We start from the raw sequence: 16,313 nt of genomic DNA, 5'->3' as shown, positions 1-16,313 counted from the left end.
AGTACCTGGTATCTCTTCCCCTCATGATGAATTGTAAGCAAATCCTCCTATCGGAGTCTCGGACATCCCCAAGTATGCACTAGTTTGTTTACTTATCTTTAGTGATCTTTTTTTGGTCAATTGGTTTACAATGCATGCCCGACTCTTGGAATGCAGGTATCCTAACGAGATTCGGAATATGTGCAAAGGTCTGGATGGCAAAGTTGTTATCAGGATTCAGAACCCTGCGAGTGCTTCCATCCTACCCTGGTGGAGCCAGTGTACCGCCTCGGATATGAAACGGAGGAAATCCGAGGGGCCTGGAGTAAATCTGATTTTGTCGAGTCATTCAAGGCTGCATCCTTTTGAATGTGCTTTGTCCAGACTTCCGCAGGATTAAGAACTCTATGCAGTCATCAAAATCTCAGAAAATTCCCTGTCAATCAGCCGTGGTGGACCCCAAGGTGAGGATTTCTGTTGAGGAGCGGGGATCGCCTGGATCTGGGCCGAATCGTAAGCTTCGGATATATCAGGTAGCAATCTATTTAGTCTGAAAAGGGCATTGAGCATGGATCTTAGACTTAGCACTTATTGCCCAGGTGAGGATTATTGTCCACGGGCGCCCCCTCCCGAATTCCGAATTGCTTAGCCCTGGGATCCGGACTCCGAGCGTTATCAAGTTGCTGGGTAGGCTCTAATTAGCGTTATCAATTGTTACGCGGGGCGATTGCACTTTTTACAAAGCAATTCACTCTACACCGGGGCCGATTGGGGACGCGAAGGAATGCTTGCAGCATGCGTCATGCAGCTTGGTGGCCCCGGGGGCCAACAGCACCCGATGTTTTGTGCAGAATCCTGTCGTGTGGAGTTCGCGTGCGCACGCAGAGAGGCTCAGATCCCTGTTAAGTAGAAAGCTAAACAGAACCGAGCAAATTGCTATATTGGAACAACAAGGTAGTATCTATCGTGATGGCGTGCTGGCATCTCGTTTTCGTTCAAACCTCGTCTAGATGTCCTAGGATATTTTCATGCGGAGCTAACACGACCTCCTAAGCCACCATCTTGTATATGAGAGCCAAAGAGAGGCCCACGTTGACTGCGCAATCGCCGCAGAATACTCACCATCTGTTCCCGCCACTCAGCACCGCCCAATGCATCAGGATAGTCAAGATAGTATGGTTTCGAATTAGAAGTCATTGGCCTGTTTCACCCCATTCCTTCCGGACCGCGGAGATAACCCTCCTTGAAATGGGACCTGCAACGTTGTATCGAGGATCTGACACTGACCGGTCAGGCCGGCGTAGTCCAAATTGTCAAGCCCAATCCTGTAGATGCATCTTTTCTCCATCCCGGTCTGACTACCTGTTCGTAATCTAGAATAACTCCGAAGGACCCCGAAGGACTCTATCTTACCCCCCTTCTCGTACTTTGGTCAATTCGCCTGGGAATATAGGACCCGATATCAGAATGAGACCCCACCATTGGTAGTAACAGCACGAGGTATGAAAAAGGTTGGACATCTTCTTTCTTTTCAACCCAAGTCTTCTCCCCGAAAGATTCAGATACTTCTCACATCCTGCTTCACTTGTACTGAAAACCTTTCGGCAAAGATGGAGGCTTTGTACAAGGAGACTGTCTTGCTCGTGGAGGAATATCCTTTGCTGAAACAATATGGCATCTATGGTGCCATTGCGGGGAGCTTGATCCTCTACACTGCTTTGCTGGCCATCTATCGTCTTAACTTCCATCCGTTGGCCGGATTTCCTGGACCCAAAATTGCCGCTGTCAGTCGCTGGTATGAGTTCTACCACGATGTGGTTAAGCGGGGGAATTATGTGTACAAAATAGAGGAGATGCACCAGAAATACGGTAAAGTTCCATTTCTTCTTCGGGGCTATATCTTACTATATTTCCCACTGGCATTTCCACGCACAACGGTAACAGGGCCCAAACTGACTCGCAATGATTCATCTTATCAGGGCCAATTATCCGTATCAACCCACACGAGATAGTCATCAATGACCCGGAATTCTACAACGATGTCTACGTGGCCGGCAACACCCGCCGTACGGCCATCTGGCCTCGCTACAGGACCGGCATTGGCTTTGACGGTATGTTGCTCCCCTGAATCTAACTTGGATTGTTGGAAACGAGCAAGTCTTCTTATTCATGTCAGGCTCTCACACCATGACGGAGAACCACGAACTGCACCGTCGTCGCCGCAAGCCACTTGAGCCTTTCTTCTCCCGCATGGGCATCGATAAGATGGAACCTATGATCATCGAGGAAGCCAAACTCCTTGATGCTCGTTTAACCGAGCTTAAGGGATCCGGCAATGTCGTCCGGCTCGACCATGTGTTCTCTGCCTTTGCCGGAGACGTTGTCGGCCGGATCTGTTGTGAAAGCCCTCCTGACATGATGAACAATCCAGAGTTTGGCAAAGAGTGGTAGGTGAAGTGGACGTCCGCGTTAAACACATCCAGCACTGACAATCCGGCGAGCTAGGCACAACTTGATCGAGAGTATTGTGAGACAGCTTCTCTTGTTCATGCATTTCCCGCAATTAGTCGCGTATGTTTCCATCTTTAGAAGCAAAGGGTATAGACTGACAGATGTAGTCTGGCGTCCATGATTCCAACCGGGTTCCTCCTGCGTGTGTACCCAGGAGCTGCCGGATTCAACGTGTTCCGCCAGCTTGCTACTAAGCACATTATTGATGCTAAACAGGACAATCTTAGCAAACAGAAAGTTGAAGCGAACGGGAAGAGTTCTGTATTCCGCTATGTTATTACAAGCGAGATGCCTAAGTCTGAGTGCGGCACGGAGCGTCTGAGTCGCGAGGCGATGGTACTCTTCGGGGCTGGCACCGCCACCACCGCACGTACGATGGGCTTCATGTGCTACTACATTCTCACTAATCCGCACATGCGGCAGCGTCTAGGCGAAGAGCTCAACGATATCATGGCAGATTACCCGCACACCCTGCCTACCTGGCAGCAACTGGAACAGTTGCCGTATTTGCAGGCACTGATTAAGGAGGGCCTACGGTGAGTTTAGTTTAGTTTGATTTGAATGAGTACTTTGGAAGTCCTTGCTGAGAAAGCGAACGTTTGCAGCCTGAGCTACGGCGTAATGCGCCGTCTTCCCCGGATCTCGCCGGATATCCCCCTTGTCTACAAGCATTGGGTGATTCCTGCTGGCACTCCCGTGGGAATGGCTGCATATAGCCTGCACACCGACCCAGAAGTCTACCCGGAGCCATTCAAGTTCATTCCCGAGCGTTGGCTGGGCGATTATAACGCCGATATGAACAGGAACTGGGTTCCTTTCAGCAGAGGATCTCGGAATTGCTTAGGCATGAAGTAAGAAAAAACTTCCAGGAATATCTGACACTATGTGGAGATAAGGCTAACAAAAATAAACAGTCTGGCTTATGCTGAGATGTACTGGGCCATGGCAGTAATGTTCAGGCCGGATGCACCCCGCTTCGAATTATTCGAAACGGACGAATCTGATATCTCGCAGTCTGTGGATTTCTTGATGCCTCTTCCAAAGTTGGATAGCAATGGAATAAGGATCACAATCCATTGAGGCCAATATACGGAAGGGAACATGGTGTTCGTGAAGTAGCTGGAGGTTCCTTGGTAACTAACTGATGTTTCAAGCGCCCACTTGAGATTGTATGGAACGGAGGGGAGGTAAATGTTGATCAAATTCAGGGAACCTGTGAGAAATAATATTTATGGGACTAGAGATCTATATTTTTGAAGCCTATTCTTATGAACTCCTCCGTGACCGCAATAAGATCGAACATGCTGAGTTAGGAAATGACATGAAATCGAAATTCCACGGCATGTCTCGTTATAGCGCTAGCATAATGTATTCAAAGAGTTATATCTACTACTACTAGTTCTAGTATTTATATCCCGACCTGCATCCGGACTTAGAATATTAGTGCCTAAGGCATTTGTTTCATGTCGGAGTATGCAAGTCAGCATACCGGAGGATACCGGAGGATCTATTAATCCTAACAATGTGTATTGTTTATTTTAGTTTATGTAATCAGGCTCCATAAATTGCTAGCTGAGCCAGTTCAGAAATACAGACTGATTGACACCCATTCATTAGACCATATATTTTACAGATACAGTTAATCTAATAGTTATAAGCCCGGTTTGTACCTAACGAGACTACTAGCGACTAATTACTACAGAAAGTATCTCGCGAAGCCCTATTAAGCTATCTATTCCTCCCTTAACGAAGCTATATAGTTAGCTATTACTTACTACTACTAATAGAAGCAGTATCAATCCTCTCTACTATAAAGGGCGAAAAACTGAAAGATATACCCTAATAGTATATCTAGTATACTAAAGTACAACTTTATACTACCTAAAAGAATATCTAGGATCTATATAACCTAGATACCCCAGTAGATACTAGGCCTACTATCCTTACTAAACTAGTAGAACCAGCCTACCCCCTAGATAATAATAATAAGAAGCTTTAACGAGTTTAGTGAGACTTAATAGACTTATATAAGATAAAGTATACTAGATAGGAGAAATAGGCTAAAGGATTAAGTAATATAAACGAATATATCCTTACCTATCTTAATCCTATATACCATCTCTCTATCCTACTATATATAACTCTGTATAAGAGACTAGTCTACCTAAAAGCTCGCTTTACTAAGTTAATAGTATATAAAGAAGAGATCTAAATAAACTAGAAGTTATTTACTATATAGAAGCTAACTGGAGATATTAAATAATAGCTCTAAAAGTAGAACTTACTAAGGGAATAAGCTATTAGCCTAGGTATTAGTAATAGTAATACTAATAGAGACTTCCTATATATAGTTAAGGAAGTACTACTAATCTAGTAGTAAGGAAAATACTAAGAAGTAGTTATAGATAAGAAGAAATATAATACTCGAGATCTTCTTAAATCTTTCTATACTATAAACTAGGAGATTAGGGTTAAAACTATTACCTCTACTAATATTCTAAAAAGTACTTTCTTAACTTAGTAAGGGAATCTAGAAGCTAAGCTAGATAAAGAGAAGTAAGAGAAGGAAAAGTAGGAGAAGTAGTCAAAACTCCTATTTAAGTAATAAAGGTATCTATATAGCTATAACTACCTAAAATATTAGGTAATAACCTACTAGATTATAAATAAAGTGGCTTAACTAGAGGGTTTTATACTAAGTAAAGATAAATTAGAAAAGGTTAAGAAGGTATTAGCTAAAGATACTACCTAGAAGTAATAGGTTAAGAAAACGGTAGTAGAAGCTTAGATAAAACCTTAGTAAGCTCTTTAGTAAGTTCTTCTATAAGTAGAAGTAAAGCCTTAATAAGTAGTAAATACTACTATCTAGACTAGTTTTACTACCTTTATATACTATAGTCTATAAGCTATATAGATTAGTAACTAGGTACTAGCTACTAAGAAAAGCGAAGCTTTCCTCTAAGATAGATAGATCTTAGATACTAGATCGAGCTCTTATATCTATAATAATAGGGATTAGTTTATTAATTTTATACTAGAAGTTAACTAGGTAATTACTAGAGATAGTTTAATAAAAATCCTAGGAACTAGGACTATCTAGCTTATAGGATAGTACCTAGAAACTAGAAAAATTGAGATTAAACTAAGTAATATACTATACTTATTAACCTTCTATATAAACCTAGTATTATATATAGCCCTATAAAGGAAAGGAGGTTTCTAGTACTAATATACTAATTATATATAGGATCCTAATAATCTCCCTATTATTAATATATACCTATAGGATTATTTTAATCTATAGATTTTCGATAAGCTAGACGAGAAGGTACCCTTATAAGTATATACTATAAGAACCTTAGTAAAGCTATAAGAAATAAAAAGCTTAGCGGATATCTAGTACTACCGACTTACTTATATTAATAAGTATACTATAGCGAAGCTTACTACTATAGTAGATAGTATTATTATCGAAAAAGAAGAATCTAAACTAGAGGATAAGTCTCTATATAAAATATACTATATTAGTAGAGTACTAAGGCAGATCTCTAGATACCTAGTTAGCTATATATTTAGACGATTTGGAAGGGTATATTTTGATCTAATATAGTTACTACCGGTATATAATAAGTACTATTAGATCTCCTACTTTTATATTAAGGGTCTAAGATTCTATTAGATTATAATATATAAGATAAAACTAGAATACCAATTAGCTATTAATTAATTTATTAAACTAGTAAGGAACTAATAGAAGCTACTAATTAAAGCTTTCTACTATAATAATAAGCTATTAGCTAGAAAAACATCGGAATATAGCTTAATAAGCGATAGTATCTTAATCTACTATACTCTACCTAGTTATACTAAGATAAATAGTTATATAGAAAGGTCTAGTAGGATGATTATTACCTATATATAAATACTCTTAATTAAAGGAAAGCTTCTTAAAGATCTATAGCCGGAATTTATAAGTATAGCTATCTAGTTACTAAACTATATACTATTATATATAACCGATAAGAACTAGTAGATAGTACTATAGGAAGAGGTATAAAAGGAATTTAGTATAAGTTTACTAAGGATTAACCTAGCTAATATTAGGTTATATAGAAGCTTAGTATACTACTATATTAAGAAGTAGGTAAAATCTAATAAGATAGCTCTTTGAGTAGAGATTAGCTTCCTAGTAGGCTATCTTACCTCTAATATTTATAAAATCTAGTTCCTATATACTAGTAAAGTTAGATATATTAGGGATATAGTTATTAATAAGACTTATAAATATATACTAATATATAAGAGGTATTAATAGATCTTACTACCGATAATAGAGGAACTATAAGAGCTTACTAATAAAGAAATTGCGTAAGTACTTAATTATAAGATTACTAGTTAGTAGGTAGCTATAATAGATACTACTAAGATATAGTATAACTTCGATAATAGCTTCTAATAAGCTACTAAACCTATTAAATAACTATAGGAAGAAATATAGGATAGGATATATAAAGGAGAAGGGTAGTAAGAGACTACCCTAAATCAGGGGGTAAGCTATATAATAAGCCTACTAATACCTAATTATTTATTTAAAATCCCGCTAGGTATATTTCTAGATAAACTAGACCTACTACTACTACTAGTTATACTACTAGAAGAAGCTGAACTAGATACTAGCTCTAGTTAGGGGGTAGATACTATATATAAAGTATAGTAAGTCGACTAGACCTAGCTCCTAGAAACTAGTAAACTATAAGGATAATCTAAGGATAAGCTATATAATAAACTAGAAAGATAGCTTTAGGCTAAGCTACTAGTATTAAGTAGGTAGATTATAGGAGATATTAATAAAGGTAATATAATATCTAGAAAGCATATATATATAAGGAAGAACTTTGCTTATACTACTATAATAGTAAACGAAGAGCTACCAGCCCTCTTATATATATTTATAGCTAGTCTATATATAGAGAAGCTAGACGCTTGATACTATAGAGATAATCTCCCCCTACTACCGAAGTACTAGAAAGATATTATATTATATCCCTTTTAAGAAGGTATTAGAATCTAGGATGAATACTATTATTTTTCATTCCTAATACAGTTGGGTCATATGACTGATCAGGCTGGTATTTCTGCAGAAAAACCAACTCAGGTGGTTTTTTGCCCAAAAAACCAGTCCCACAGTTTTTCGCCCAAAAAACATCCTTTCATTTTATTTTATTTGTTTTAATTACTAAGTTATCCACAAGATTATCATGTTTTAGGACTATTGTCATTTTTAGAGAGTTAGAGAATTTATTAAGATTTTTCTACCATATATACAATCGCCTTACTACCGTTTTTCCGTTAGTTATAAGCCTAGAATCGCTTTAAACTTAACTCTTACAATTTTTTAACCTTTTATCCTATTTTAAATATACCATTTAGTTAATATTAAGATACCTGGCTATATATCGGGATACCCCTAAAAATAAGACTCGACCCTAAAAGTAATAATAACTAATCACAATTAGAATTCGTTTAGGACTACGATTCAGATATTATAGTAGATTATCATCCTCTCTCTATAATACCTTCTTATATAATTTTAAAGGATTCGACCAATTAGGTACTATAGCTTATAACCATTTAGGCTATTACTTAAATATATAATATTTAGGATTATTATAACCCTAAACTTAAAAAGGAACCAGATCGACTAGTTATACTAATTATACTAAAATAGGAAGATATTAAGAAGGAGTATAGAAATAACTAGTATAATATCTTTAATATTCTAAATAGTAAATACTAAGAAAAGAAGACTACCTATAATAGGGGTCTCTAAGGATTTAATATAGTAGTAAATACTATTAAATCAAACGTTTTCCTATCTTATTAGGTATTCCTAACTTAGGATTCTCCCTAGGCGCTACTTTGAAATCTATAATAGCGCTATACTCCTAAGTATAACCCTATATATAGATTAAATCTAAGAGTAGAATAGAATAATCTAGACTAAGGTCTAGACTAGAATATAAATATCGAAAAATAGTTACTAAAATAGGAAATTCTATATACTTATTATATTATAGCTAAAGTCAGTAAAGTAAAAGATATAGCAATACAGTTCCTATAAGTAATTATAATAATCTTACCGGAATTCTTTATAGTAAGACTCAGAGATATATAGTAAAGTCTATCCTAAGAAAAGATATAATAAGAAAGAACTATTGAGTTTAGTAAGCTATTATCTTACTATAAGACTCAATAGGACAATACCATTAGTAGATAAGCTATATAAAAAGGTATATTAAAAGCTGTTTTCTTAACCTAGTAAGGATATTAAGAAGCCTAGCTAGTTTCTACTAATAAGAATAGTAGAACTAGAAATAGTGTTAGAGTGTGGCAGAACTAGGCACAATGCTTTGTAATATACTCTCGAGGGGTCAAATGCGTAGTATTTAAACAGATAAACAGCTAGGCGGTCAAGGGTCAGGTCAAAGATGAGATCAAAGTGTATATCATGGGATGAAATAGTCAATTTGTCTAACTAATATTTAGTACAATTTGGGGCTTTCTTATAGTAATCAAATATCGCGGATAACTTGGTAAATCAAAGATCAGATGAATCATAACTTTTCTTCAGATAAATCATGATTTCTCTTTAGATGAATCATGACTTTCTTTAGACGTAATAAAGCAAGCAATCAATGATATTATCAATTATATCATTAAAACAGGAATATATATTATTCTAATATACCCCTTTAGATTTTGACCTTAGTCAAAAGCTGCAAATATAGGATAAAACAGGAAAGAATAGATTAAACATTATCAAATTCAGTTACCCAATTAGGCAATTATCTTAAATTCAGTTAATTCAAGAATTCGAGGTATTTTTGCGATAAAAGGTATTTCGTTAATCTATTAGTAATCATAATATTTATTAGAATCTACTAGAGATATATATCTCCGTTTCTTACCTTTTTATATAACCAATGTTTATTAATATCTACGTAACGTAGTTTTATCTAATATAGCGAATTGGTTTTTATTATTAGATTAATTGTTTGCTTATTATTATATAATAGTATTAGATTATATTAAGTATCGAATTTAATTGAATTAAGCAGTCTTTTTATCTAAAGAAGGTATTTAGCTGCTTTAGATAGTATAACTAATTTAGCTTCTGTTATTAATATTATAATAACTCGCTATTTTCTTACTAACTAATTAATTAGACTACTAAATAGGGTAAAAATAAAGCCTTATAAGCTTTTTTGTCTAATATTATTAGTAAAGCTTATATCTAAAGCTACTTAAAAGATATATTATAGATTATATAACCTATTAAATTTAATAGAATGATATCTTATCCTATAAAGGTATAAGATTATTTACTCTATAGCGATTATATAACTTCTTTCTAGCTTTATTAGCTATTAAGAAAGTATCTAATATATAAAAGTAATATTAGGTTATATTATAATTATAGTAAAACTAATTAATCCTACTAATAATTAGTAGTATTAGATTAGCTATAGATAAGCTTTATAATTAGATAATAATATATTAGATAATAACATATTAGGTAATATATAAGTAAGATTTTCACTAGGAAGTGGTATCTTTAGTAGCTTCCTATTAGTTAGATAGAATCGATAGGATATCTTCTTAATATATATATCTTAGTTTAACTAGATTTTTCGTTTTATCTAGTCTCTAATTATATATATACTAATAAATTAGGTCAATTCGCTATAGTCTTTTATCTTAAAGCTCTAATAAAGACAATTTCTAATAAATTCAGTATATTTTTAGTATTTTAGAAGGTATATACTAAGAAGATTATTAATAAAGATTATTAATATAACCTTTCTATCTAAGAAAAGGTATAGGTCTTTAGGAATAGGATAAAAGCCTATCTTAATAAGCTTCAATTTAATCGTTTCTTCCTATAAACGTAGTGAGATTTATAAGCTATAAAGAACTTAGTTTAATTATAAAATATACCCTTATTATCGGTAACCTAGTAGAAACTAGTAGTATAGATAGGGTAAAAGGGAACTATTAAGAAATATATTTACTATATCTATTTAGAAGGTTTCTAGATTAAATATAGCTACTATTACTAGTAATATATATAGGGTATAGGCTACTAGGATTATAGTCCTAATATCTTCTTTATCTTTAATAATCTAAAGGTCGCTATAAATATAAATATAAGCTTTAAACTATATTAAAAAGCCGTTTTTATCTAATTTATATTTAAATACCCATTAGATTAGAAGAATTTAATACCTAGGGTAGGTATTCTAAGATATATCTCTATATTTATCTAAATATAGTTATATTATATGATTAGTTTTCTTAGGTATCTAAGTATTTATCTTATTTAGCTTATTATATTTAACTTATATTATATAGTACCATTTAGCTTTATAGGTATAAACTTATACTTCTAACTAGTTATCTGGTTCTTTTAGTAAACTGTTAACCGGTATCTTCTTTAGTTAAGAGAGTAATACTATTAAAAACGCGTATAAATAGCTTAGAATCAGATTTATCTGATATTTCTTATTAGGTAATTCTTTGTCTTTATTATTATTATTTAGTAAGAATAGTTGTTTTAGAGATATATAATTATCTCTATTAAAGTTAGAATTATTAATAAATACTATCAGACCGTTATTATATAGTTGATCGTTACTTTCTAATGGTATAATAGGCTGATCTCTAAGGATTTTATCTAATTCGCTCTTATCTGGTATTACTAGCTAATCGCTAAGGATTTCGTCTAGTTCTACTTCTTCTACCTTAGGCTATTCGGATACCTTAGTTATTAATTGGTCTTCTACTTATTCGTTGGTTTTATCTGGTATATCAATTTCTTTAGTAACCTTAATTTCATCAATCAGTTAGTTAAATTTAGACTAAATTAGTGTTAAGATTACTTTATTAGTCTTATTTACCACTAGAATATTATTCTCCCATTCCTATTCTAGGGTATAGAAGCTTATTTTATCGAAGACAATATCATATATATATATAATCTTCCTAGATTAGGGTATCTAAATATACTATATATTAGATATATTATATCCGATAAGATAGCCGATCTGTATATATACACTTATTTTAAATAAGTATGGTATTAATAGGATTCGAATATACGCCTTATAACCATAAATCCTAATATTTAATAAAGATAGGATCATTACTATATAAACCGGGGGTATTACCATTTGGCTAACTAGCGTTTATTAGGGGGATATCTAGTTTAGCTACTTATTAAGGAGCCTATTCTAGATATAAACAGTAGTATTAACTACCTTAGGCCATAAATATATAGGTAAATTGGTATTAATAAGTATGGTATATACTATAATTAAGATTAAAGTACCTAACCTCTTAGTATAGCTATTTTACTTAGGTTAATAAGGTAGGGTTATATAAACTTCAATTCCTTTTTCTTTATATTTAGTAAGGAATAGGAGTAAATTCCTATCTCTATTATAATATAAAACCTTTAGTCTGATATCGAATTAGGTATTAATAAGAGCAAATTTCATCTAAACTATATCTATTACCTAATCTTTACAACTAAGATTAGATAAAATCTAGTATTTAGTTATAGGATCAATTAGATAAGAGATATATCTATAGTGATTATATACTTCTATTATATAAATCAAGTCCTAATAGACTGCTTTAAATAGGTTTTCTCCTATTATAATTAATCGATAGGATATCTATCTTTTTACCTTAGAAATTAGGTATATTTTATAAGAAGAAAGGGTTGAATTCTTATCAATTTTAATATTTTTAGCTGCTTTTTTAAGATAGTCGAGTACTTATATATTAGGATAGCCTAAATAGATATACTATAGATTATATAACCTACTTACTATATAAGGGTCAGCTAACCGCGTTATATATAAGATATTAAGTATAGTCATATGGTTAATAAGATTAGATAAATCATTTATTATATTAATCTAATTATAAATCTTCGATATCGTTAGGTAATTAAGGGAATCTTAGTACTATTAGACGAAAATTAGGTTAGAATCCTTCTTAACCTTATAAATAAGGCTTCCTTTATCGTTTTTAAGGTAGCTTTTTCGTCTATTATACCATATACCTACTTTCTCTACTAAACCGGCTGATATTAAGTTAAGATAAAAATCTAGGGAATATACCATATTTATTAACTTAAATATAGTTTAATTAGGTGACTCAGTAGGTTCTACTAAAATAGTCCTAAAACTATCAATTTTTATAATTATATCTCTAATAGAAACATAGGATGAATTTGGTATATAATCGATAAACTTACTTATATTATTATATAGATAGGTATTAGAACCTATATCGAATACCTAGAGATTATATAAGAGATTATTATATAATATCTATATTATTTATATAGTAGTATAGCCACTAAATTATATTATTATTATTATTATTTTATTCTTTTTATTATCTAAAGTATGCTTTTTTAGGGCATTTTGATATATATAATTAAATCCTTTATATTAATAGGCTTTTTCGAACTATTCTTCTATATTAGGTAATACTTTCTAATCGTTTAGTCTCTTCTTAGGATTAATATAGCGGCAGTTATTAAATATATAGTTTCCTTACTTTAGGTCTTCTTAGTAAGGGTATTAGAGATTATATATTGGTTTTATCTAATCTTTCTACTAGTTTTTACTACTTTAGTCTTTACTACTTTAGTTATTTCCTTAGAAGGTGGTATATATAACCTTTATTACAATCTTTAGTAGGTTTAGATAAATAGAATTGCGATATTTTTTAATTAGTAAATAGAAATTAGGTAATATTCTACCTAATTCTTTAAGTATTATAAAATAATTAGTCTAATACTTAGTAAAATATAGGGATAACAATCCCATAGCTTTAAGAAAGTCATATAAAGTATATAATCCTATAGCTTCAGCGATTTCTATTTAGGATACTTCTATATAGATATTCTCCTAATTTATAAGCTACTTCTTAATCAATCGATTATATAATAGTCCTTACTATAAAGTATACTATTAGTATATTATATAACGTTTTTGTGATTCATTTATAGGTATATAGATATTATATAGTATAGATAAAGTATCTCGACTAACTATAGTATTACTAATTAATCGTCTATTATTAATTGAAATTGATCTAATAATAGTATAGAATAGGGCTCGAGCCCTATTATTAATTGTTTTAAATTACTTATAATTAATCTCGTATTCTTATCTCAATTCTTACTAGAGAGAAAGTTAATAATTGGTTAAAGTAAATATTATCTTATTATTTATAAATGTCTCGGTAAAGATAGGACGAATAGGTTTAGTTAGTATCAGTTAGGTTATTATTTCTTCTGGATTAATATAATCCTATAGTCGGTAACTAACGGCAATTGATCTGATATATATATACCAGACTAGCCAATTAGATTGCTGACTAAGTGTAACTGGGGATTTCACTTCCGTTATAGTGGCAAAATCAGATAGAAGAAGATTAGATGGAAAGTTAATATTGGCTTTAGATAAAAGGATCAAGCTGGGCTTATAACTGTTGGAGTGTGGTAGAACTAGGTATAATGCTTTATAATGCACTCTTAAGGGGTTAAATGCATAGTATTTAAATAGATAAACAGCTAGGCAGTCAAGGGTCAGGTCAAAGATAAGATCAAAGTGTATATCATGGGATGAAATAGTCAATTTATCTAACTAATATTCAGTATAATTTGGGGCTTTCTTATAGTAATCAAATATCGCGGATAACTCGGTAAATCAAAGATCAGATGAATCATGACTTTTCTTTAGATGAATCATGATTTCTCTTCAGATGAATCATGACTTTCTTCAGACGTAACAAAGCAAGCAATCAATGACATCATCAATTACGTCATTAAAACAGGAACATATATTATTCCAACAAATAGTAAATAAGCTAAATCTATAAACGATATACTATTCTTTAGAAGAAAATATCCCTATAGATATAATGGCAAATATAACTACCTAGCGTAGAAATACTAGGGGGCCTACCTAGATCTTATTCTAGAAGGGTATACCTAAGACCTAGAATATAAGAAGGCCTAGGATAAAGTAATAAAAGAGGATCCTATATAGAAAGTATTTATCGATAAAAGATATAAAGAACTAGGAATAGTACCTAAAAAGAATAGAAGTCAGTAAGTAAATACTATAATATAAAGTAAAGAATTAGGATTTTTTATAATAGAAGAAGAAACCCTAGATACTATTTTCTAAACCTACGAAACCATACTAATAAATAAAAGATAGCTAGTTAATATAGGTATATAAGTTTATATTTATAATAATCGCAACCTCTTTATTACCTTCGAAGAAACTGAGAGTATAATTAAGGTTAGTAATATAGCCTTAATAGTTACTAGAATTAGAAAAGTCGAAATTAATAGTATTAATCTAGTTACTAATTAGATAAAGAAAATGACTTTATATAATACTAAGTACTCTCTAAATTTCTATATAAACCTTATTACTTATAACCTTATATTTAAAAAGACTAGTACTTTCCTAAATTTTAAAAAGAACTAGATTAAGAAGAATAGAATCCTACTATATAAAATATATAAAGAATAGAATCTCTTATAGTTATCTTAACCTCTAGGTTTAGGTTTTTAGTTAGGGTTTAAAATCCCTAAAATATAAAATAGTTCATTAGTACTTACTATATTAAAAAGATTAGAAAAAGAACTAAAATCCAAAGCCTTACTTAAAATATAGTATAGAAGACTAGGCTATATTAGAAAAAAGAGAATTAAAAAACTCTCTAAGATAATAGAAGGTATAATGATTACTAGAAGTAATCCTAAGAATTAGGTATATAAAGCTTACTAGCTAGTAGATATACTAAAGCAGATATCTTAGAGAAGAATTAGTATAACCTATAGTATACTAGGATATATATATTTTAATCTAGTATAGAATTAGCTAGTATAGAATAGATATATTTAGTTAATATATTTTTACCTTAATAGAATCAAGTACTACTTTATATTTATATATATTAAGAAAAACGACTATCAAATAGTAGTTAGGAAATTTATCGCTCTAATTAAGAACTAGCTAAATATTAGGATCAGAGTTTTCTACTATAATAATAAATAGAGCGTAGGTAATAAGGTAGAAAATATAATTAAAGCTAAAGGGTATATTATTAAATACTTACTATTAGACCTACTAGAAATAAATAGCCTTATAGAGAGATTAGGAGGGGTAATTATTAAAATAGTAAGAACCTTTATTAATAATACTAATCTTCTAAAAACCATATAGATAGAAGTAGTATATATAGTAGTATATATTATAAATAGGGTACTAATAAAGATTAAAAACCAATAGGTTATATTATAGTTAGAACTTATAAAACTTACTATACCTAATAGGATTAAGTACTAAAGGATTAACCTATTAAACCTTAGGGTATATAGATACTTAGTATACTTATAAATTATTAATTCTAAATATATCTAATCTAAAAAAATAGTACCTTATATAGAAATTGGCTATCTAATAGGATATATATCGAAGAACCTATATAGAATTTAGTTCCTATATAAAGGTAGTAAGAATAGAAGAGTTGACGTTATAAGGGATATTATATTTAATAAATCTTAATAATATAAATTATTAAAGAAGCTAGAATTTAAAGATATAATTAGTATAATTACCGATAGTATAGAGAAAATATACTAGCCTATAGTACTAATAATAGACTAAGCTTAAGCTAAGCTAAGAAGTTAGATACAAATACTACTATTAGTTACTAGAATAGCT

At 31.6% G+C, this 16,313-nt stretch overlaps 1 protein-coding gene across 1 annotated transcript; it reads left to right on the top strand.

Moving 5' to 3' along the window:
- Window positions 1–1,589: 1,589 nt before the first annotated feature.
- N7518_005086 (cytochrome P450) lies at window positions 1,590–3,570 on the top strand (the record flags this gene model as incomplete). Its single annotated transcript, XM_057186013.1, has 7 exons — window positions 1,590–1,848; window positions 1,959–2,090; window positions 2,156–2,426; window positions 2,485–2,550; window positions 2,598–3,026; window positions 3,096–3,341; window positions 3,405–3,570. 7 exons carry the CDS (start codon window positions 1,590–1,592, stop codon window positions 3,568–3,570), a joined length of 1,569 nt encoding a protein of 522 aa, XP_057042783.1.
- Between the last annotated feature and the right edge of the window lie 12,743 nt (window positions 3,571–16,313).

The sequence above is a fragment of the Penicillium psychrosexuale genome, assembly GCF_028828465.1.
Source record: "Penicillium psychrosexuale strain IBT 29551 chromosome Unknown utg000003l, whole genome shotgun sequence".
Taxonomy (NCBI): Eukaryota; Fungi; Ascomycota; class Eurotiomycetes; order Eurotiales; family Aspergillaceae; genus Penicillium; species Penicillium psychrosexuale.
The sequence above is the reverse complement of the archived record's forward strand: the minus strand, read 5'-3'. Positions and strand labels throughout refer to the sequence as shown.